The 25,671-nt window shown below is 45.0% G+C and overlaps 1 protein-coding gene across 3 annotated transcripts in view; it reads right to left on the bottom strand.

Moving 5' to 3' along the window:
* ADCY8 (adenylate cyclase 8) overlaps positions 1–24,723 on the bottom strand; it is a 225,256-nt gene extending 200,533 nt beyond the window's left edge. For 2 of the 3 annotated variants that reach the window (XM_010811937.4, XM_025001640.2), the window contains exon 1: positions 23,673–24,723. In XM_010811937.4, coding sequence (XP_010810239.2) covers positions 23,673–24,638 — 966 coding nt within the window. In that variant the 5' untranslated portion in view covers positions 24,639–24,723. The remainder of the gene's footprint in view (positions 1–23,672) is intronic. The other variant, NM_001192841.1, reaches the window with a different exon arrangement.
* Positions 24,724–25,671: the final 948 nt, after the last annotated feature.

The following is a 25,671-nucleotide window of genomic DNA, read 5'->3' as shown; positions in this document are numbered from 1 at the left end:
TCAAGTTATATTTGAGCAGAGAGCTCCCCAAAATGTGAGCAAACCACGCAGATATCCAAAGGAATAATGTGGAGTATATACTCCATTATCGACAAACATTCATAACAATAAATGGAAATCAGAAGACAAAATATAATCTAATCAATTTTACGGAGACTTTAAAAACTCATTTCAGATATGCCTGTTGTTTTCCCTATAATTTTGGTAATTTGATCTTTAAATAATTTATAACATAACAGCTTTACCCAGCTGTCACCATTATAAAAATAGTAGTTAAATTTATTATGTATCTCCTATGTGTGTGGTACTTTACCACAGTAGGTCAGCATGGGGGTTATGGCACCTGCATTTCCAATGAGAGAAATGAGGCTCAGAGAGGTGAAAATCCTTGTGTGTGTCCATGGCCAGGTAGAGGAACCAGGCCTGAAATACAGACCCCAGTTTGCAGATTTAAATGTCTTGGCCTTTTGTCTGATGACTTTGCTTGTAATCCTAACACTTAGATAAGAAGCCTGTGTCCATCTGAGAACAAGAGCAAACATCAAGACATAGTTAATGATGGAAATTCCTTTCTTCCTTCATCATTCAACAAAGGCTTTCCAAGGGCCTACTATATGCCAGCTACTGTTCTAGACTTTGAGGATACATTAGTGAGAAGTGGACGTCATTTTCTATCTGTGGGCCTGCCCTGCTGGCAGAAGGAAATAATACAATTACATAAATTATTTGGAGTGGTAGAAGGTGAAAAAGCTGGCTTAAAACTCAACATTCAAAAAATTAAGATCATGGCATCTAATCCCACCACTTCATGGCAAACAGAAGGGAAAAAAGTGGAAGAAGTGACAGATTTTATCTTCTTGGGCTCCAAAATCACTGCAGACAGTGACTGTAGCCATGAGATTGAAAGAAAATTTCTCTTTGGAAGGAAAGCTATGACAAACCTAGACAGTATGTTAAAAAGCAGAGACATCGCTTTGCTGACAAAGGTCCGTATAGTCAAAGCTACGGTTTTCTTAGCAGTCATGTACGGATGTGAGAGTTGGACCATAAGGAAGGATGAGCACTGAAGAATTGATGCTTTTGAATTGTGATGCTGGAGGAGACTCTTGACAGTCCCTTGGACAGCAAGGAGATCAAACCAGTCAATCATAAAGGAAATCAACCCTGAATATTCATTGGAAAGACAGATGCTGAAACTGAAGCTCCAATACTTAGGCCACATGATGCGAAGAACTGACTCGCTAGAAAAGACCCTGATGCTGGGAAAGATGGAAGGCAAAAGGAGGAGGGGTTACAGAGGACAAGATGGTGAGACAGCATAACCAACTCAATGGAGATGAATTTGAGCAAACTCCAGGAGATAGTGAAGGAGAAAGAGCCTAATGTGTCCATGGGGTCACAAAGAGTTGGACATGACTTAGTGACAGAACAACAACAAAAAGAAGGTAAAAAGCATGCTTTTAAAATAGAGCAATGGGGACTTCCCTGGCGGTCCAGTGGCTAAGACTCCATGCTCCCACTGTCGGGGCCCAGGTTCAATCCCTTGTTGGGGAACTAGATCCTGCATGCCACAACTAAAGGTCTTGCATGTTTGGATCGAAGTAGTCAAAGATTCCATTGCTACAATTAAGACTTGGCACAGCCAAATAAATGAATAAAGACAAAATACTGCAATGTAAAATACAGTGGAATGTGGGGTGAGGTAGGGATGCTGTGTGAGAGAGAGGTTACAAATTTAAATGAGAACATCAGGGTAGATGCTGTCACCGAAAGGGTGGCTTTCCTGCCAAAATGTGAAAGAGGAAGTTGACATGGGGATCTCTTGGTTAAGGACATCCCCAGCAGATGGTAAGGCCAGGAGGGTGTACTCAGGAATTTCTAGGAGGGTTGAGACTGGAGCAGAGTGAACAAGGGAGAGAGTAGCAGAAACCCGGGCAGCAGGTGGAGGGCCAGAGTGGACCACTTGAGGGACAGCTTGACCAGCATGAAACGGGGAGTCATGCTCGGTTTGCAGCAGAGGAGGGGCTGTGTTGATGACACATTCGTTTGAGGAGTCATCCTCTGAAAAGCCATTGGTCCATCTGCTAGAACCTGCAGAATACACAACGGTTTCCTGAGCTCTCCTAAAATTTCTTCAGCTCAAAGTTCTTCTCCCAACCCATCCAAGAAGCTGGAAGAAGGACTCCTGCTTTGATCAGAAGGGACCTTTGGTCGCATGGGCATCCCCTCAAACTTGGAATGCCTGAGATTCTGAAGTGCAGTAGAAAGCCAAGCTAATGATCAGAAGCACTCAGATTGGTGTTCCTTGCTCCCTCCCTTCTGTAGACAATGGCTGTGGCTTTGAATTCAAGTACAGGACATATGTTTGCAAAGTCGTTCTTTAGGGTATGGGATGAGATGCTCCGGGAAACCAGATGCTGGAAGCGCTGCCCCATCTCCTGGAGTCTCTGTGGGCAGCTGCCAGAGGGCGCTACTCTCACTTGTGACCACTAGCAAATCTGACCCCATCGTCCACTGGAGGCAGGCACTGGAACCAGTTAGCAATAACAGCCTTGTAATGTAAAGTAATGCATGTGGGTTCAGTCGTGTCTGACTCTTCATCACTCCATGGACTGTAGCCCACCAGGCTCCTCTGTCCGTGGAATTTTCCAGGCAAGAATACTGGAGTGGGTTGCCATTTCCTATTCCAGGGGATCTTCCCAACCCAGGGATCAAACTCAGGTCTCCTGCGTCTCCTGCATTGGCAGGTGGACTCTTTACCACTGTGCCACCTGGCAAGTTATAATCACAATCTATTAACAGTTAATTTCCTTTGCCCATCAGAATTTTAGAAATAGTGACAGAGAAGTAGGCCAAGTTAGAGAAAAAGAAATCCCACCAGTAAATGAACAGTCCAGGATAGTACCCTGCCCAGTGTCAGGATTCTAAGAAGCATTTCAGGTGCAAGCTCCCAGGTCTGATAAGCAACAGGGCTAGTAACTTGCCTTCCATAACCAAGTTATTATACCATCTGATACACTGAATATCAGAAAGCTTTAAAATATAAATTGTATTAACAACTGCCAAGTGTACTTTTTGGTAGGAGTGCTTTGAGTGAGTGGATCATTTAGAGAAAGCGTTGGTTCAATGGAAAGAAGTGGGCTTTGAAATACATGTCCTCCTTCAATATTTAACCAAAATAGTGACTCAATAGAGTTCCAATACTGTCTCTTTTAGCTATTATTTTTTAAAGGTCAAAGAGAATACTCAGAGAAACAGACGCAACTCTTTTTTCTTTTTAGTGAAACACACCATGTTGGAGAAATGATGTTTGATTACATTCTTTCAGCCTTCCATCAAATGATTTGGAAGTAGCAGTTTAAAAATATCAAAGGCATACTTTTTATTAATCAGGCTATTCGCTAGTGCTTTGGCCTGAGCCTTTTGCCAATTGTTTCATTTTGGCCATGTCACTGTCCCCCACAGCTCTGTTCATTCATTCAACAGTTACTTACAGATTATCAGTTATGTGCTAGGCAATGTTGTAGGGGCTGGAAAGATGACAGTGAATTAAAAAATCAAGGTCTTGGGACTTCCCTTGTGGTCCACTGGCTGAGATTCTGAGCTCCCAATGCAGGGGGCTCAGGTTCAATCCCTAGTTGGGGAACTAGATCCCACATGCCGAAGCTAAGAGCTGGCATGCCACAGTTAAATATCCCGCAAGCCACAGCTAAGATCAGGTGCAGCCAAATAGATAAAATAAATAAAAAAGTAATAAATATTAAAAAAAGAACCAAGGTCTTTGCCCTTATGAAGCTTCCACTGCAAACTGTATAATAACAGGTAACACAAGACTTCCCTGGGGGCTCAGTGGTAAAGAACCCACCTGCCAATGCAGGATACGCAGGTTCAATCCCTGAGTTGGGAAGAGTCCCTGTAGAAGGAAATGGCAATCCACTCCAGTAAGCTTCCCTGAGAAATCCCATGGACAGAGGAGCCTGGCGAGCTTCAGTCCATGGGGTCACGACTCAGGGACTGAGCGCGCGCACACACATACACACACACACGTGCGCGCGTGACACCCATGGCCCGAGCAGTTTACAGTCCCAAGACTTTACCCACATTACCTCTGTTGATGCTCACATTGGCCTTATAAGATACATACTACAACTCTCCCCATTTTATAGATGAGGGAACTGAGGCTTAAAGAAGTTAAATAACTTGCCAGATCACAAGTTAGGGAGTGGTGGTGTCAGGATTCAAAGCCAAGCACTCTAGTTCCAAAGCATGTCTTATCACTCATTTTGCCAAAACACCTTCTTTAATTTGAGAAGAAATATACAAGTGACATTTGCTGCAAACAAAAATATAGTGGAGGGTATGGACATGGACATCTCATTTTTCAGCAGTGGAGGGCTCACTATTGAGCCATGCCATTTTGTTGGTACCTCTAAATCTTACCTTTGAATTCCCAGCTCACCTGCCACGGTGAAATTTTCCTGTCCCCAGTCAGAATTAATGACACCACCTTCTTTCTGGCTCAAAATACCACACAAATGTTAAGGACTCTCGTGCAGATGACAAAAAGGGAGGAGAAAAGGAATGATCATGGTGATGATGGAAATAAGGGTTATGTTGGAATTAATGAAAATGATGATCTGAGATACTGTAGGCAGTACTGGCTTTTTGCAGCACAAAAGTATGGCAGCTGCTTATGTCATGTCAATGACAAACAGCATGTCTACAAGTAGGTGTGTCATAAAAGGCCAAGAGCTTCTTGGGGTGGAGTGAGTTTCCTGCCATTGCAGTATTCAAGCAGAATTGGTATAAAAATTTAATAGAAAATATATAGATTAAGTCGCTTCCCTGATAGCTCAGTTGGTAAAGAACCCGCTTGAAATGCAGTAGACCCTGGTTCAATTCCTGGGTCTGGAAGATCCCCTGGAGAAGGGAACAGCTACCCACTCCAGTATTCTGGCCTGGAGAATTCCATGGATTGTATAATCCATGGGGTCACAAAGAGTCCAACATGACTGAGCAACTTTCACATTCACATATAGATGAAGCATATTAATCTATTTTCTACTTTTTTATGATGTTCATTACTCTTCCCAGACTCAGTCCCAAAACTGAGAGGACAAATGAATGTCAGTATGACTCAAAGGTTTTCCCTAGTATTACACAAGTTTTCCTTTCATCTACCTATTTATCTAGCTAGTTAGCTATTTAGCCACCCAATCCAGTATTTGTGTCAACTTTCTCATCGTAAAGTCAACAGATCTTATAAATTTATTTGATAACTCAAGCTTACTGAGATCCACAAGAAATAAGCAGTAAGATAAGAGTAATTATGTTTAATAAAATTGGTGGTTATCTTTTTAATGACGCCATCTATTTAAAGACTATGGAGGTCATGAGTATTTTTACCAGAATGTGGACTATTAAAAGAAAAGCATCACATTGGCATAATGATTTTGTGGTAGGATCACTGGAATTACTACTTAAAGGCAAATTCATCTTCCCTTGGTATGATTCCTATTCATCTACTGGTACCAAAAATATTTTGTCTGCAATTTTTAGCCTTATCCAGGATTTCAGCCAGAAAGAAAGAGGCCAGAAGCTTGGTAGAAGCACTAATCTGAACTCTGGTCCAACCCACAATGATCTCACCTTCTTGGACATTAAAATCTATTGTAATATATCCTCTAGAGAAGCCAGAATTACCACCTGACCCTGAATATAAGCCTTGGGTATTCCCATTCATTTTTTCATTCTTATATAAATATTTATCAAACATGGAGTGCTGAGAGTATTCAGGCGTGCAAGCAAATTTGACCCACTCCTTATTTCATCATACCTTCTCTCTGGTGGAAAAACAGACATGGAACAAATACTCTCACCACACACACACACACACACACACACACAAGTGTTATGTGTTATCTAAGAAAAGTACAAGAAGAAGAAGACATGTGCTCAGTCGTCTCCGACTCTTTCCAACGCTATGGACTGTAGCCCTCCAGGTTCCTCTGTCTATGGGATTCTCCAGGCAAGAAGACTGGAGTGGGTTGCCATTTCTTTCTCCAGGTGATCTTCCCAATCCAGGGATTGAACTTGGCATCTCTTGCATCTCCTGCATTGGCGGGTGGATTTATTATTACTAACCCACAAGTTGGGATCTAAGAGAGGGCAGAGGAAGCCTCCCTGAGAAAGTTCCTTGGGTTGAGAATGAGGAAAGAGCTTCTTGGGAAAAGGAGGAACAGAAACTCGGGCAGCTCAGAGGCAGAAAGAGACACGGGTCTTTGGAGGAACTGAACAGAAGTCAGTTTCTCAAACTGAGTGAGAGGGAGATGAAGAATGGAATTATTGGAGGAAGACAGAAGCCCGATCTTAAACGTGGATCCCAGGGGGAAATTCTGCCTTTGCCTCAAGAGCAATGGGAAGCTACTCACCTTTGCTGAAGGACTCTAAGCAATAATCCCCAAGAGAAGAACTCCACCCTGTGACGCTGTGGACAGAGGACTGGAAAGGGTCGAAAGTGGGAGCAGGGCGGCTGCTATGATTCAGGAGAGAAACAGGATCTACTGCACTGAAGTGAAAGGATGGAGATGAGGGGAGGAAATGAGCCTATTCGGATGGCAAACTGGGCAGGAACTTGCAGTAGCCTGGCCGTGGGGACGGAGAGACGGAGAAGTGATGGAGATGGGCTTTCTGGTTTGGGCACCTGCAAGGATGGACCAGAGAACCCTGGATCCGTTCAGATCAAGATCTGGGCGGAAGGCCAGCTTAGGGGAACTGCAGGAGGTAAATAGCCCCATTCCTTTATGATATGAGAAGGTATTTTTTGGATTTCCTTTTAGAACCCAACTATTTTACATGTAGCCAATTATTTATAACATCAAGAGTCACAGAGTCATAAGCTTCAAATTAGAAGGGATCTTGAAATCATTTAGTTCAACCCTTTGCCTTTTGCTCCAAATTCCTGATGATGAGCATCTGGCTTCTCCTGAACACCTCCAGGGATGCCTTTTAATCTCACAAAGCCCGGTGTGATTTCAAAGAGTTATAAATAGGAAAGCATCCATTTCTTCCCTTGGGACATAGTCCTACAAGTCTTCTCCAGCCATAATTATTGCCTGGTATTTATTCTAGTGCTATAAATTATGTATCAGATGATACAACATCTGATCTGAATCTTTCTTTATGTTCCCGAAACCTAAAGTATGAAGCAAAAAAAAAAAAAAAAAAAAAATCACAAAATGAAACTGTCTCTGTTTGTCTTAAATGAACAGATAATCAACAAAAGAGTTTCAATCAAGGAGTGGTCAATGGTTATGTATTGGTCAGTGTACCATGGATATATTTTGCAGTCAGCATTGATTAGTAATCGCATTTGAGACGTTGGTAATGGGGACGTGTGTTCATGGGGCTCCTTGGAAGAAAAGCTATGACAATCTAGACAGTGTATTAAAAAGCAGAGACGTTACTTTGCTGACAAAAGTCCATATAGTCAAGTGAGTGAAAAGTGAAAGTCACTCAGTTGTGTCCGACTCTTTGTGACCCCATAGAATATAGAGTTCATGGAATTCTCTAGGCCAGAATACTGGAGTGGGTAGCCTTTCTCTTCTCCAGGGGATCTTCCCGACCCAGGAATCGAACCGGGCTCTCCTGCATTGAAGGAGGATTCTTTACCAACTGAGCTATCAGAGCTATGGCTTTCCCAGTAGTCATACATGGATGTGAGAGTTGGACCATAAGGAAGGCTGAACGCGGAAGAATTCATGCTTTTGAGGGTGGTGCTAGAGAAGACTCTTGAGAGTCCCTTCAACAGCAAGGAGATCAAACCAGTCAATCCTAAAGGAAATCAGTTCTGAATATTCATCGGAAGGACTGATAAAACTTTGGCCACCTGATGCGAAGAACTGACTCTTTGGAAAAGACCCTGATGCTGGGAAAGATTGAAGGTGGGAGGTTAAGGGGAAGACAGAGGATGAGATGGTTGATGGCATCACTGATTTGATGGACGTGAGTTTGAGTAGGCTCTGGGAGTTGGTGGTGGACAGGGAGGGCTGGCATGCTGCAGTCAATGGGGTTGCAAAGAGTCGGACATGACTGAGCTACTGAACTGAACTGAGAATGCTTATTTCTTTTTTAAAGCTTTTTTTTTTTTCTTTCACTTTTTGGCAGCACCCCGTGGTGTGTGGGATCTTAGTTCTCTGACCAGCAATCGAACCCTTGGCCCCTCCAGTGAAAACGCTGGCATCTTAACCACTGAACCACCAGGGAAGTCCCTGTAGCATTTTTAAAAAAGATTCCACACACTGTACAAGGGATCAGGTTCTCAGCCTATGGGCTTCTGCCTGTGTTTGACCAGTTCCAGCCCCATCTCAAAGCAAGACAGCCTGACAGTGTGTAACCAAGCGTTTCAGGTCCACGTGTGTCACAGAAATACTACAATCACCATGCAGTCCAAGCTTGGTGCCGCCTGTTGATCAGCTCAACACTTGTTCTTACTCATCAGCTCCTTTCGTATCTATAAACTACGAGGTTCTGACAGCAGGTATCCTACATCCTCACCTTGTTACAGATCACGGGACTAACGTATGACAGGATAAAGTGAGTTCCTCAGGGCCCTGCTGTTGGTGTCCTGGAGTCTGCAGATGATGAAGAAACCACAGAAGCCAAACTCCAAGCTGTAGGATATTCAGGCTGCATAAATGCCCAGCTCAATCACTTCTAGGTAACATTGACATAAAATGGCCTTTTTGAAGCTTTTTTTTTTTTTTTTTTTTTTTACTTTTTGGCAGCACCCCGTGGTGTGTGGGATCTTAGTTATCTGATAACGGCTGACACGCACATTTTAGAAAAGCTAGGTAGGCAATTGTGACAAGTGCCACGAATCACTAATTAAATATTCAAAGTAAACATTTGTCTGTCAATTAAATATCTCAGTTACTATCCCCTTTGAAACAAATTGAATGACTAAAATCACATACAGTTTTACAAGTCATGGAGTCAATGTAATTAAACTACTAGGAGAAACTAAATATTGAATACTACCTAATAAGTAATTCTCTTAGCATTTGCTATAATCTTACTTTTATTTCTCTTCCTTCTCAGAGATCACAGACCTCAGCCAGCTCTATTTTCTGTAATGACTGTCATAATCTGATCTTGGAAGCCAAATAAACCAAGAAAACACACAAATCCTTACCTCCACACTCATTATAACTTGTTGTTGTGGTTCAGTTGCTCAATCGTGTCTAATTCTTTGCGACCCCATGGACTGCAGCACGTCAGGCTTCCCTGTCTTTCTTCAAACCCCGTTGTAGCCATCTCCTCCTGCCCTCAATCTTTCCCAGCATCAGGGTCTTTTCCGGTGAGTCAGCTCTTCACATCAGGTGTCCGAACTACTGGAGCTTTAGTTTCAGCGTCTGTCCTTCCAATGAATATTCAGGATTGACTTCCTTTAGGATTGACTGGTTCGATCTCCTTGCAGTCCAAGGGACTCTCATGAGTCTCCTCCAGCACCACAGTTTGAAATTGTAGAGCATGAGCCATCTCAGAAACCATTTCATAGTGATAGACTTTTAGAGCTGTGAGGAATTCATTTCAAGGCCAAGACAGGTGGAGTGGTCTGTACAAAGTTGCACGGTCTTGGATATAAAATCCAAGGTCCATATTTTGCTGACTGTTAGCTGCTATTTTCAATGCAATGTGCTATTCCCCTGGCTCCATAAAGCAATAATATCATTATGTGCATTGCTACCATTTGGAATACAAATTTCATTTTTCTTCCCCTTTATGACTTTTAACGAATTGCCTCTGAAACTAGCAGAGTTAATTGAGAGAAAATGGTCTTAAAAGACCATCAAATCGAGGGGCAGCTTTGAAATGAGACAGATGTGGTTAAAATCCTTTACTAGCTGTCTGACCAAAGGGATATGATGTAATACGCTGAGCTTAGAATCCTCAGCTATAAAAAGGAAGCAGCGGCACTGATGCTAAGATGATTCCTCAGGCATTGACTCAATAAGCCTCTGCTACGAGCTTTTCCCATGATGTGCCAACGTCCATTCCAGAGATATGTAAAAGGTCCGTATCTGTCCTCAAAGAGTGTATGGTTTAGCAGTAGAAACAAATAAGGAAACAATAGCTTCAATCTCATCTACCAACCCCAATTCCTTCTTCAGGTCTTAATTAAGAATACTTTTCTCATCTCAGTTCGAGTCAAGTGTTTTCCTTTAAATAGAAACCAGGACCAGAAGTAGGGTGAGACTAGCTGAGTTCCTAGGGTGTACAGTTTAGAAATTTATTTATTTGGTTGTATATTGCCTTTAAAATGGAGGGATGTAAAGGGCATGAGGAGACCCAAGAGGACAGGGACCTACATCCATCCACCTGGTCGAGTGTCAGAAAGCCCATTGCAGGGAAGGTGGGGTCTTTGCTGAATTTCAGGCAGATGGGCTGGTAAAAGGTAATGAGGTCAGAGATGAAGGAATATCTAATTCATTCTGTGTGTGTGTTAGCCGTGTAGCTGTGTCCAACTCTTTGCGACTCCATGAACTGTAACCCACCAAGCTTCTCTGTGGAATTCTCCCGTCCATGGAATTCTCCGGGCAAGAATACTACAGTGGGTAGCCATTCCTTTCTCCAGGGGATCTTCCTGACCCAGGGGTCGAATCTGGGTCTCTGGCATTGCAAGCAGATTCTTTACCATCTGAGGTACCAGGGAAGCCCCTAACTCTGTTGAGAAAACTTCAGAATTCTGGCATTTTTACACTACTCACAAAACCCTTTTAGGCATCAAGAAAACAAAGTCACCTGGCCAATGTCACTGAGAAAATTCAGGGTAAAAATAGGACAACAATTTGTGGTTCCTATGTTTTTAAGGAAATGTATATACATAGCTTCAGAAATATCTCTCACTGTCCATTGGCACAGTTCACAGATCCTCTCTGGCTGAAATGTCTCGGGCAGGACCCCAACAGCACGTGATGTCATTGTTCACTTGATAAGAGACAAAGGTTGTGTCTCTCTCATAAACAGAGAAGAAAGCCCTCTATTCACCGGGTGCTGACTGTCTGGTCCCATGAACCCACCCTCAAATGAGCTGTCCATCACCAGTAGGCTACGAAGACTCAAGTAAGTAATGGGAGAAGTTTGATGTTGAATTAGAAGAAAATAAGTTGGTTCTTACTGATTTTGATTTTGTTTCTTGAACTAATTGACAGCAGAAAAGGGAATTGATGGGGATGGTGCCTCACAGAACTGAAAATAGGAGACTGACTCTTAGCCTTTTTGGACCTTTTCATGAAGACTGTTTTGTAGTTATTTGCATTGGGTTCCAATATCTAAAATCAGGCTCTATATTGCCTTTACTATTGTCTTCAGTTTAGTTCAGTTCAGTCGCTCAGTCGTGTCCGACTCTTTGCGACCCCATGAATCGCAGCACGCCAGGCCTCCCCATCCATCACCAACTCCCGGAGTTCACTCAGACTCACGTCCATCGAGTCAGTGATCACTATTGTCTTACTAAATAATTAATTTATTTTTGGCTGCGCTGGGTCTTCACTGCTGCATGTCTTTCTCTAGTTGCTGTGACCAGGGGCTCTTCTCTCATTGTGGGGAGCAGGCTTCTGATTGCAGTGGCTTCTCGAGTTGTGGAGCACCGGCTTTCTTTAGGGCACAGGCTTTACTTTGCTCAGTAGTTGAGGCTCTCCGGTCCTAGAGCGTGCAGGCTCCAGGAGTGGCAGCATGCAAGCTCAGCCTGGTTCATGGGCTTAGTTGCCCCACAGCATGTGAAAACTTCCCGGACCAGGTTCGAACCCATGTCCCCCTCCACTGGCTGGTGGATTCTTAATTGCCGGACCACCAGGGAAGTCCATAAGTTGGCTTTAGGTAGTCTTCAGATAAAATTGGTCCAGTTGGGGTACAAATTGGTCTTTATATGATAGGTTTTACACTGTAAAGGTGGGGGACTAAGTATTATTCAGTTATTACACTCGGCAAGGTCAACTGGTTCTGTTCAATGGCCCTCTCTTAGGAGTGAGGCAGACCAGCCTGGCTGGTGAGGGGCGCCAGGAAGCAGGTAGGAAAGTAGGGACACTGCTTGCCCACAGCTACACCCGGATGAAACTACAGACTGAACATCCATAGGTGACCAAAAGTGGGGACCACTGAGGGGTCTGGCCAAAGAATTGATTTGGGGTAGAATACCACGAAGCAGTATACCACAAAGCACCTGATGTGAAGAGCCAACTCATTAGGAAAGACCCTGATGCTGGGAAAGATTGAAGGCAGGAGGAGGAGGGGACGACAGAGGGTGAGATGGTTGGATGGCATCACCAACTCGAGGGACGTGAGTGTGAGCAACCTCTGGAAGATAGTGAAGAACAGGGAAGCCTGGAGTGCTGCAGTCCATGGGGTTGCAGAGAGTCGGACACGACTGAGCAACTGAACAACGACACCACAAAGCAAGGGGCTTCTTCCCAGGTGGCAAAGTGGTAAAGGATCTGCTTCCAATGCAGGAGACACAGACGATGTGGATTTGATCCCTGGGTCAAGAAGACCCCCTAGAGAAGGAAATGGCATCCTGCTCCAGTATTCTTGCCTGGAAAATTCCATTGACTGAGGAGCCTGGAGGGCTGCAGTCCATGGGGTCCCAGTCAGACATGGCTGAGCACACACACAATGCATGCATGCACAAAGACAAAAGATGATGGGCCACAAAGCAAAGGGAGCCTGAGCGAGGTGTCGGTGTTGGGATTCAGAGCCAAAGTGCCAAAGAACCAAGAAGGAAGCCAAGTGATGGGTGAGACTCTCATTAACACTGGACTCTATTTTGTATGGATGCACTGGATCTGTTTAAAATTCTCAGGAATGGACAAACAGGTATGGATAATTTAGGTCCATCATTTTTAATCTCCTTTTCCTATTTTGACTGAAGTGATCTGGATAATGAGTTAAATTTTTCTTCATGTTATCTAATATAACTTCCTTAACACAGGTCTAGCAAGCACTCAGCTTGAAACTTTCTGCCCAAAGGACTTCTTGGGATAACATTTGGTGTTCTTTTGCCTGTATTGACCAGAGAAATGGGTTTTTTTTTCCCCCTCTCACTGGTTTCTCACTGATTGTATGTGTTGAGGGGTAGCCAGGGAGCGGACAGGGGAAGGAGTTGATCATATAATATTCATTCATTCACTTTACTTATAACTGCATTGTTTAGTACTGTTAATGTGCCAGATACGATGCTAGGAGCTAGGGACACAAAGATGAGCAGACACAATCCTTGACCTCAAGGGGCTCACAGCCTGGTAGGCACATGAAATGTTGTAAGTTGCTCTGATAGTTGACAATGCAGAGTGTGGCAATGTACCAAGGAGAGGGAACTGAACCTTGCTTAAGCTCCTCGTCTGCCCACCCTTGTGTGAAATGGGCTGCCTGGAGCTCCAAGGCATATGCTCAATTTCTAGCTGGAGTTATTGTGTACGTGTGCTTCCCAGCTGGCCCTAGTGGTGAAGAACACGCCTGCCAATGCTGGAGACACAAGAGACACGGGTTTGATCCCTGGGTCGGGAAGAACCCCTAGAGGAGGAAATGTCAACTCACTCCAGCATTCTTGATTGAAAAATCCCATGGACAGAGGAGCCTGGCGGGCTGCAGTCCACGGGGTCACAAAGAGTCAAACGTGACTGAGAACACAGAACAGCTAGGAGAACCTGGAGCTGCTGCCAAGCCTGACCTTCTCAACACGAGGCAGATGCTCTCGTGCGTCTGCTGGTCACCAGGCTTGGGATGTGTTCAGTCTGTGATAAGGTGATGCTTTATAACTGACCTCCTAGCCCTTCCCAGGGTCTCTTTACCCTCTTCGTCAGGAAGATCCACACCCTTTTACAATTTCTTCTAAAGTCTGACCTTTCCTTTCACACAACTCCTAAAAGAAATCCACTGTAGCTTTGATTTTTTTCATGCTTTACAGACTGTAGTAAAAAGAGCCCAAGACCTGCATAAAACACTTACGCAGCGCTGTGTGTTCAGACAGGTTCTCAGAGTCAGTTACAAACCTCCCTACTTCTGTACCAGATTCACAAACTTCCCCCGTCCTCCCAGATCCATTCAGGTATCACCCTCCTTAAGGTGACAACCTTGACAGTGTAGCACACAGCTGTGTCTCAGAATCCAGAACCCAACAGTCAGTCAACAAGTATTTAATGAACAGTTTTCCTACTCAATCCTTATTCTCCTCTTCTTCCTAATTCACTCTTGATTTTTTGAGAAGCAGTAAACTTGAATCTATTTTTGCCATCTTTTCATGATGATGGAGGAGGGGCCATGTATCAGAATTCAGAATTCTGGTCCCCAAAATAAAGGCAGATGGCATTGGGTATGGGTCCCAGAGGACCATGCAGGGGTCCCTTCCTGAAAGGGCTACAGACTCATGGGCAAATGTGCTTTGGTTAAGGGAGGAAAGGAACAGGCCGAGCTGACTCCATCTTGAAAAAGAAGGAAACTCCATCTCTCACATTCAGTGAGCTTTGGACTATATGCCTGGTAGCCATGGGGATAACATACACACGGCCGAACTGGCCTCCTGGACTGATAAACACCAGATTCCATACCAAGATTTCCTGTCACCAAAAAGAATATAATAATCCCTTATGTAGTCAATCACCTTGGTAATCTTTATGGCACCCATTGGTGTAGGCTACAATGTATAACCAGCTGACCCTTCTGATTATAAATCATGGCTGTAACCTGATTGTATCTCCCTTTAACACTTTCCAGGCTAGATTTAAGGAATCTGGGGATGTGGGCTTGAGCAACACACTTAAGGTTTTCACAAAAGCTGGTTGGGGTCCTTGGCTGAGAGGAGACTCTGCCTCGGGCTCGCAGGTGTAATAAACTGCACTCCACTGTCTGCATTGTCCTGAGTGTTTCCTGGAACGCAAGGCTACAACATGACCATCTTGACCTCTTACCCTTTGCCCTTTGTCCTCTCCTTTTCTCTTGCCTGCAAAGTGGCTGTGATGACTTAGAGATGCAACCAATTGTTTTCAAATGACCTTGAGGAAAAGATCTTCCCTGTGGAATTTTCTGTTAGAGCATCTGGATAGATTTCTGTATAGCTTTCTCTTGATGAATCCCCTGACAGGGAGCTCATTACTTAAAAAAACATGCCCCTGGGCAGGTCTAGTTGTTACAAAGCCTTATGAGATTTAAGTGAACCAAAATCTCTCATGGTATAAAGACCACCCATTGGTCATTATTCTGTCTTAAAGAATACCCCTAAAATAAACAGTCTCTGTCATGAAGTACCCTGGATATTTGAAAACACTGACCATGTGTCTTCTATCTTTAGGCCTTGCAGGAGTGTTTCTTTTTGTTTGTTTGTTTTTCTAGTTCTGTTCTATTTTGCTGCAATTTTTTCCATGTTCTGAGTGAAAGGAATACATTATATTTTGACTATACATGTCCTAATCCTTAGTCATCTTGTTTTTATAAGCAATCATGTATATTCAACACATAATCACACATAAAAAAGGAGAAAAGATTCTGAAATGGTTTACTCCAGTCAACTGGAAAACCAGCTGACACAGGATAAAGACATAGTTTATAAGATAGTTCAACAAAATAATTCTTGTTTCACGTGAAAATTTTATGCTGGTATGCTTTTTACATAGAGATGGCAGTATTAAAAATTTACTTGTTAAAAAAAAACCCAAAGATTAATATGATTTAATTTCACACTTAGCTCTTGTCTTCACCACGTGTTTTTACCATGTTCTGATTTAGGAGAATTTTGTGTTTCAAAGATATTTTGCAATTCCTAACACCTGAACCTGGAGGCATGTAAGTCAGGAAGTTGGGTGGAAGAGATAGAAAACCTCACTTGACTAATGAATATGCAAGGCATTATACATATTAAACCACATGATGTAGCTAAAAATAAAATTCAGATACAAAATCACAGACATGCCTAATCAGAGTCCAAAGCAAAGATATCAAGGAAACACGGAATTGTAGGTTTATCTGACAACACAGAGTTATAATCCCAGTTCACTGATTGAGAGGGCGGGCATGCATTTGTATTCACAGGTAGAATGGCTTTTATTCCTCCTGGAAGGTGGCCTGGCCTCCCTGGGAATGTCTGGGGCCTCAACGGTTAATTCATCTACCCAGCATTCTTTTGTACCCTGCAGAGAGCTAACTGTGAAAAATCTTGCAGTGAGAAAAGCTGGCTTCCAAAGTGCTGCTTAAGTGACCTGACTTCTTAAAATAGTCCTTCATAAACAAAACTCACATGATCTAATTTGAGTGTGTAAATCCAATTATGTTCCCTGGGGAAGCACAGGGAAGATGATACTGGCTCTCACTGCTCTGTGATGGGTGATTGGGCAGAGTAGCAGTCTTCTACTTCAGCCCCAAGAAAATGCTTGAGGAGAAATTATTTATGGAATCCATTTTCTTGCTAACTGAGGGTCAGACCTATACATCCCAGAAATTTGCCTATTTTTTGTTCTTGGTACCTTGTGTTATAGAGAAAGTAAAGAACACGCCATATGTCTAGTGAACTGATACGACATCAACTGTATATTCTAGACTTCCTGGTTGATCACAGCATCAGTATTGAGCTCATTCGTTGGTGAGAGGAAGGGTATGGGATGAGTATTGTAAGTGTCTCCCATGTTCTGAAACAAACACATGTAGGATCAACTCAAATAGACACACTTGGGAAATGAATAAGTTATCATCCTAAGAAATATTTAGACACCAGTGAAATGTCACATCAGCATGATTGTAGTAGTGTCCTTTGATTACATGTTGCCGGCAGAACTGAAGTTGGAATCAACTTTTTAAAAAAAAAATCTTTCCTTTTAATGCTTGGTTTCACTTATTTTTGATGCGCTCTTAAAATGCCATCAATCATCAAGGTGTAAATATGACTAATGCACTTGTCCTACTTAGCATGATACTGCAGCAGCTGCTCTAGAAATAAAGTCCTCCCAGTCTTCCCAGTTCCCATCTAATTATGCTCCGACAGACTGAAACCAGTCAGGTGACATTACTGGCTAGGCAGAAAAACAAACTCATAATTCAATCTTGCAAAGACCACACCACACATCATTTTACAATTCAGTCTAAATACACAGATGTCAAGCTTATTGGCAACTCCAGGGCAAATGCGTCTACAGATAGGAGGCTGAAGGGGCTTAGTTGGTCATTTCAGATGTCATTAAAAATATCCTTTGCAAAGCCTACTCTGCATTAAAAAAAAAAAAAGAGGAAAGGAAGGAAGGAATAGATAGAGTCAAAAAGGACAGTCTCTGGGTATTTTTTGGAAGTATGAGAGGATAATATTTCCATTTCCTGGTGTTCAGAGGACCCTCTTGGGAATGCTGACACTCAAATCTGCTTTTGAAAGTCATTTTCTCAGACAGGTTGGAACGCTGCAATTATTTTTTTTTTAAAGCCTACATGAATTTGCCAACCGAAAATGCACAGAAATGGAGGTATTTGGGCTTTTAAAAAATGCACATCATAACTAGTAAGGTGCTTGAAATAGGACTCCAGTTATACTCGTTTAATGGATATTTGTGTTTTCTGAAGTATCTGTCTTGATATCAAATACCAAATTGAGATAATTTAAATGACATGTCATTTGCCATGCATTAAGTAGTCATAAGATTCCCTTTATCTGACTTGGATTAGCAGACTTAGACAAAGAACATATAATATATGCTTATATTTAAATTTTATAAATGGGGAGAAAGATGGTAATTCCATTACGCTCACTTTGTCCTTACTGTCAAGTCAACCCTTCATTTAAATGATCAGAAACGTGCAAAGGCTACTTCTGTCCTGACCCCCACCTGCTCATACCAGACACCACTATCTCACCTAATATAAACGACAGATGCTCCCCAAAAGGATTTTTTAAAGGCCAAATGATAAGCTCTAAGTCCCTTGTTCTTAGTCAAGTGTAATGATCGTGCCTTAATTAGCATTCTTCTGGCACTGTTTCATCGGATGTATGTAAGATTGGGAAGAAAAGGCTGCTTTCCAAATTCAACTCTGACAGCATGACCTTGAGCACTAACTTACCTGGATTTGCATACTTGGCTGCATTTGCTCTAGAGTTATCTTGGAGCAATCACCTCCTCTCTGACACTTCTGCTTATCTGCCTCACCAAGAGGTTCAAAGGGCTAATTAGCCCCTAGCTGCAGCATTTTAGAATCTCCCAGAGGGAGACATAAAGCAGCAATCTTTCTGGCTAAATACTGCTGTCTCTCAGTGTTCCAATAACTAAATGATTTTCATCGTCTTATCACTAATGAACTGAAGAATGAGAATGAGAAAATTTCAAATGTTAGGTAGCCCATATTATTGTCACTGGCAATTAGAATAGAGTAAAATGCTAATTACAGCAACAGAGCTTAGGCTGTATCTACTGGGTGGAAGAACTTAACAAATATGACCTTATCATTCATAAGTTATTTACACATATAATGCCATTCTGTAATGAATTTTTAGATGGGTAAATTGAACTGGCAGGATAAACAATTTGTTTAACATGTAGAAGAATTCTGTGTTGTAGAGGAAATCTGGACAAAAGTCCTACTGTCTTCGGCTTGAATCACATAATGAAGCTGTTTGTTTCTTCAGCCTCTGAGTTGTGTCTGACTCTTTGCAACCCTGTGGACTGGAACCCACCAGGCTACTCTGTCCATGGGGTCCCTCAGGCAAGAACACTGAAGTGGGTTGCCATTTCCTTCTCCAGGGGATCTTCTCAGATCAGGGATCGAACCCATGTCTCCTGTGTTGACAGGTGGATACTTTAAACTGAGCCACCAGTCACTCAGTTGTGTCTGACCCTTTGCAATCCCATGGACTATACAGTTGATGGAATTCTCCAGGCCAGAATACTGGAGTGGGTAGCCTTTCCCTTCTCCAGGGGATCTTCCCAACCCAGGGCTCGAACCCAGGTCTCCCACATTGCAGGCAGATTCTTTATCAACTGAGCCACATGGGAAGTCCCTGAGCCACCAGGGAAGCCCGCAATGAAACTGATTTTACTTAAAATGGATGAGACTCCCCAAGGAAGGAATAACTGCAGTCCTAGTACTAACAGTAGCTGAACTATCTCAGGGGGAGATTTCGAAATAAAGGAACCCTTTGAACTGGGCTTTGTACCTTCTAAGGGTTCCTCAATATTTCCAATGCCGCTTTAGACATAAAAGTATGCAGGGATCGTATCTGTGTATTTGAACAGAACCTCCTTGGGTGGGAAGTTCACGACTTTCCTCTAATGGTTCACCAAGTGGAGAAAACAGAAACCATTTCCTTGCTGATAGTAAGGAGCCTCCTGGCTGGCCCTTTTTATTGGGCTGGCCAAAAAGTTTGTTCGGGTTTTTCTGTACAGTATTACAAAAACCCGAATAAACTTTGTGGTCAACCTGATAGGTTCCATCTTGGATCCACAGTGGAAAGCACATGAGAGCTGAATGAACACAGGACTCTCTCTCTCCATATAGGGTATCTGCAGAGATTTGCAGCTTGGTTGTTACCCTGTTAAGCCACAGATACCACATTCTTCTAGAGGAAAAGAGAAGCCGACTCTTAAGCCTGGATTAGAGAAGGCAATCACCAGCTCATTTGTTCCTTTTGAAAATGGCCTTTTCGGTGAAGGGAAATAGCTGAGAGGTGTGTTCACTGTATCCTCAGCTTCCTACTTCTTGAAAATGCTAAGTTCAACATGAGCCATCCGCTTAATGGGAATCGAGACTAATGTAGGGAAAGAAGATATGCCAGTGTTTATGCCCTTCAGTTGACAAATTTATATCCGCTGAGCTAGATGATGAGATGAGCTAGCTACAAAGAGTCTGTTCCCCACAACTCAATCATTTTCCCCTCCTGGTTGCCCTTTGGCTGTTTTGTTATATGTTAATTCTTGGGCTATATGGGATATTACTCCCTTGAGTGGTGAAACACGGGTGAAATTCTCGCTCTGAAGCCACTTCAAATGCTTATGTTTTTATAAGGATGCTCTCTGAAAAGTTTCTGAAATATGATTGGCATTGAGCTAGGATGTGAACCCCGGAGAAGGCAATGGCAACCCACTCCAGTACTCTTGCCTGGAAAATCCCATGGATGGAGGGGCCTGGTAGGCTGCAGTCCATGGGGTCACTAGGAGTTGGGCACAACTGAGCGACTTCACTTTCACTTTTCACTTTCATGCATTGGAGAAGGAAATGGCAACCCACTCCAGTGTTCTTGCCTGGAGAATCCCAGGGACGGGGGAGCCTGGTGGGCTGCTGTCTGTGGGGTTGCACAGAGTCGGACATGACTGACGCGACTTAGCAGCAGCAGTAGCAGGATGTGAATCCAGGCCTCACCACTTGTTATTCTTATCATCTTCCGGATGTCCCTCTAAAGTTTCTAAGAATCTGTCATTTCTTCTCTGAAATAAAAGTGATGGATGTTACCATCTGTTTGGCATTACTAGATGAGATCATGTATGCAAAGGCTCTTGGTTATATGCAAAATATTGTACAAATGTAAAGAGTTGCTACCATGCTTTGATTTCCCCAAAGGTGTTTATGTGTAAAAGACTGTCTTGCATACATAGCTGTATGTGTGTGTATAGAAAGCTTTCACCAACACAAATGTCAGGGAACTTGGCTATTTCACAATATTGCTTACGAAATGAGTAGTCTTGCTCATTCAGTGATTGAAGGGCCTACCAGGTGCCTGGCATTTTTCTAGGTGATGAGGATAAAATAATAAATACGATAGACAACGTCTTGCCTCTTACATGGTGTTTACATTCTTGTGAGGGTACGGGGTTGGAAGAAGAAACACAGGAAATACAAACAAATCAGATCATTTCAGATGATGCACGTGCTCTGGAGAAAACAAGGCTCGTCACGCACCAGGGAGTGGCATCTGAACTGAGTCTGGAGTCATGAAGATGTGTCAGTCATGTGAAGACCTGGCAAAAATCGTTCTAGGCAGCAGGCATAAAGCCTAAGAAGTGGGAAAGAGTTCGGGATATTTGAAAGATAGGAAAACAGTGATTTGGAGGCTGAGGAGTAGAAGGGAAAAGAAAAGAAGAGAGAAGGAAAAGGAAAGAGGAGAGAAGAGAAATCTAATTAGCAAGAAAAGCAGCATCAGATAATAATGGATCCAGTAGCCCATGGTAAGGAGTTAGGATTTTATTCCAGTTTCTATAAAAGGTCGTTAGAAGGTATTAAGTGTGCCCTGTATATCACCAAATGGTATACCAAACATCACCAATACAAAAACCACAGGCTTTTTGTGTGTGTGTGTGTTTAAGCTATTAATGCTTAACTTCATCCACCTGCAAGATCCAGGAAAGACACTTGAACCTCTAGAGGGCGCCAAAGGAAAATGTTTTGTAGCCACCAAGGTTCTTTTCAGCACCTAAAGTCAGAGGAAAGCGCTCTCTACTTGTGCCTTCAGTCTGGTAAAAGGTGACAAGTTAAGAGAGGATGGTTCATCTACAGTTCCTACCCAAACAGGAAGTTGGATGAGCTTGGTATGCAGGTACCAGGACCCTAGTTTTCACACCGAAGGATTGTTTATGATGGGGTGGGAGTAGGAAGACATTTGGGGGTTATTTTTAATCTTCTCCCATCTGGTAGTATTTGAGTGGAGTATAAAACAAATATGGATCCAAACTTTACTTTCTGGATTCGTTTGGCAAAAAAAAAGTATCTCTATACTTAGGGCTTTGAAAATATTCATCATTTCAACTTAGGATGTGTTATTCTAAATACTATTCCAAACTGACTTGATGAAGTCTTTCAGTAATGCATACCAAGAAAGGCTACCGCATGAGAAGCGGTGGATTATGATAAATGGAATTTTCCGCAAATGGCCAGATAGTTATATTATGAAAACGACTCATAGTGGAAAAAAGAGAGAAGGGGAAGGAAAGAGGAGAATGAGACAGAAAAACTGAGAAGGGGAAGAAGGGGAAAGGAGCAGGAGGGGTCAGGAGAGGTCAGCTGATGTCTAGGCAGGTAGTAAAGGAAATGCAAAGCAGGAGAGAACTTGGGAGAAAGGGAGAGAATCAGAGGACACTGGGGCTCAAATCACCAGGTCAACGAGATTCAGAAACACAGTTAACATATACTTTCCTATAATCTCCAAACTGAGACTCTTATCATATGTGGATATTACAGGTTCATGGTGATTTTGAGAAAACATTCACTTATCTTTAATAAGAAAAAATTTAGCTGGTCAGACCTTACTCACAGAGGCTCTCAGGTCCTCATTTCACGCCTGATGATCACAGCCAAGTACTTTATATGCTCTTTGCTCTGCCCAGGGAGACTTCAAAAAGCATCGTAAAAGCAGTCAACCAGATAAGTAACCTGAGCAAATGGATACAGAGCCAGCAGAGGAAAGAGAGAATCCCAAATCAGCTAGAAGCCCAGAAGGTCAGTGATGGGGAAAGCGCTCTGACAGTGCCAGCACTCTAAAAATCATGAGCAGTTTTCATAGGTATTGTACCTGTTTATTCTAAGAAGCATTATTCAATGCTCAGACCTCAAGAGGAGCCTCTGAACTTCCAATAGAGCAAAAGTACCCCAGAGGCTGAAGCTAAAGCAGGAACATACAAAGCATGCCCCTCTTCAAGCACCTCTCATCAGCTTTTTATTTGAAAACACTTCCGCTGATACACTTCCTTCATTATTATGGAGATGACCCTCCTTCCATTTACTCTTGTTACCTACCAGAGATTTGGCCAAGGAAGTGCCAGGACATTAATTATCTATTGATTTCAATGAATTTAAACAATAGTCATCGTCTACCTCCTCCTTCATGGATGAAGAGAACTCTGTTCACAAAACCACATCCATATTTAATGGGGAAAGATAGGAAGAAAGTGGGAGAAAGGGACATAGAGTCAGGTTCCACCTAAATATTTCAAACCATCTACATCAAAATGCCCCTTTCCAATGAAGCAAAACTTGCCTTCTTTACTGATGGCATGCCCCCCCCTCCCCGCCAACCTCAAGTTCTGAATTTAATGTATTCAAAGCATTGGGGTTGGATCCTGTGATAAGAGAAGATAACCTTGTAGACTCAAAAGACAAAAAAGAATTCCCACGTAAAACATGTATCACAGGCTTGACTGAAGGATTGCGTGAGAAAACTTAGGTAGGGTACCCAGCACCAAAAATTAGTACAGGGTTAACTAATGTTGATTCCTTTGCAGCACAGAGATTCAGAGAAACCCAACACTGAATCCCACAGTCCCTTACAACCCCCTGCTGTAATGCTTATGAGTAAAGCTGCCAAGGAATGGGGCACCTTCTAAATTGGGGTGCTTCTCCTCCCCTTCCGTCTCCTGCTCCAGAGCCTCACTGCAGCCCCTGGGGGATGTGTGAAGAGCAGAAAGAAGACTGTACATCAGCTAAGAAGCTAAGAAGAGAGGAATTACTCACAGAATCAGAGTGGAATGGCGGAGTTGGTAGAAACTTTAGAGGTCATTTAGTTCCAGTTCCCTCTAAGAAGAAAGAAATACCATCCCAGGGGGACCCAGGACCTCCTAGGTGCAAGGCACTGTGCCAGGCTGGGGGAGGAGACTCGAAGGGAGAAGCGATTTCTAAAGAGCCCCCAGGGGAGTCAGGGGAAGAGCAAGGCAGGCAGGAGTTACCTGATTGATGGAAATGACCGCCAGCCTGGGGATGACCGCTTGGAGGACCACCTGCATCAAAGAGGTGCCTAGGCCGGCCAGGATGGCCCAGGTGAGCGGCAGCGGCAGCATGCTGTAGGTGGCAAAAAGGGTGAAGAGCACGTAGCCGATGCCGTCTCCCAGGAGCCCATAGCCGAGCCCTGCTGCTAAGATCTGGGTGGTCATGGCCACCCAAGTGACCACACCGCTGTACTGCAGGTATGTGTGCGAGGTGGTGTCCTTTCTGACCACCACCAGGGCGCAGATCACCACCTCTATGCCGGTGAAGAAGCCCAGCAGGATGCCCTTGAGCGGGTCCATGGGGGCCGAGGCCAGGCTCAAGTGGAGAACCAGGAGGGTGAGTTTGGTCAGCACGTCCAGCACGTTCATCACCACCTCCGATTTGCGCCTCTGGCCCAGGAAATAGCGCTGGTAGAGGCGCTCCAGATCCCGGGACTTGAAGGAGTTGCGCAGGGTGGGGAAAATGACCCCTCGGTAGCTGTAGCCCCCATTGAGGAAGAAATCCGAGTTGCTCGGGGCGCAGTCGAGGTGCAGGAAGCCCAGGTCTCCCCCGCCGCCGCTGCCGCTGGCGCTGCCGCTCCCGCTGCGTTCCGGGAAGACTTTGGGGCCGCCGGTGCCGTGCGCTCGCTCCCCAGGGCCCAGCGCGTAGAGGGGCAGCGCCGAGTCGCCGGACAGCTGCGACGCGTGGTGGTGGTTGGGTCCGCCGCCTCCGGGGTCCGAGGCTTTGCTGGAGCTTCCGTTCCCGCCACCGCCGCCGCCGCCGCGGTGCCCATGGATGAAGCGCTGCTCGGTGATGTGCCGCACCGCCGTCTGCCACAGCAGCCGCTGCGGCCGGGAGCCGCTCCCGCTGTCGCCGGCCGGGGGCGTCGGGTGGATGGTGTAGAGTTCCTCGCTGCCGCTCAGGCAGCGCACATCGGAGAGCTCCATGGCGCCGGGCCGCGGGGAGGGAGGCGCAGGACCGGCGGGAGGCCGCCGGGAGAGGAGGTCCCTAAAGACCCAGAGGCTGGCCTGGTCGGAGCTGGGCGGCGAGCCCTTCTCTCCCCAGCCGCCCCGGGCAGGAGGGCCCCCGCGCGTCAGGTCATAGTGTGCCCCGGGGCAAAGGGCGTCTGGTAGATGGCCGCAGACCCCTGCGTCCTTGCGCGGCGCCCTCCCGCCAGCCCCGCGCAGCCTGGGTGCGTGGCAGCCGGGGCTCGGTGTCCGCAGCAGCCGCGGCGCTCGGAGCCACGCAGCCCCCTTCCCGGGCTCGGGCTTCCCGGCTGGTTCTCGGCTCAGCGTCTCGGCGTAGCCTTTGCTCTCCAAGAGGCGCCCAGGCGCCTGGGGCTCCGGGCTTGAGCTGCGCGCCGGGCGGGTCCTGGCTGCGGCACTGGGCTCTGGACGCCCACGGCGCGGCGGCTGCAGGGGGGCTGGTCGGGGGGTGACCGGCGGCGCAGATGGGTACGAAGTTAGCAGCTGGGGCTGGAACAGAGCCCTTCGGAGAACTCCACTGCGCCCGGATGGGGAGCCGGGGCGGAGCTGGGGGCGGGGGGTTTGAAGGGGGAGGAGTGGGGAACCGTGAGGTGGCGGGTGGCCCGCGGGAGGCGTGGAGGGGCGCTAGCCTCAGCGCTTACGAGTCACCAGTTAATTTGGAAGTGGGGTTGTGCTGAGCCTCCCCCGTGGGTTCGTTTCGGGCTGTCTCCACTTGCTGAGCGAAGACTGGCCGCGCTGAGCTGGCTCTGGCCCGACGCATCCCTCGGAGAGAGGGGAGGATCTCAGGGTCCCAGTTGCGGCTGTAAGACGAAGCCCCCCTTTCCCGCTGTGCTTCCGAGGGGTAGCCGCCCAAGCTTCTCAGCCCCCTTCACTTCGCTCGTTGGAATCCATTTGGCCCGGAGCTGGGAGGAGCGGGAGGCGGGGGCAGGAAAAAGTGGGGAGGGCTCCCAAGCCAACAATTTGGAGAACTGAGAGAAGCCGCCGGTGCAGACTC

Source organism: Bos taurus, chromosome 14 (assembly GCF_002263795.3).
Source record: "Bos taurus isolate L1 Dominette 01449 registration number 42190680 breed Hereford chromosome 14, ARS-UCD2.0, whole genome shotgun sequence".
Taxonomy (NCBI): Eukaryota; Metazoa; Chordata; class Mammalia; order Artiodactyla; family Bovidae; genus Bos; species Bos taurus.
The sequence above is the reverse complement of the archived record's forward strand: the minus strand, read 5'-3'. Positions and strand labels throughout refer to the sequence as shown.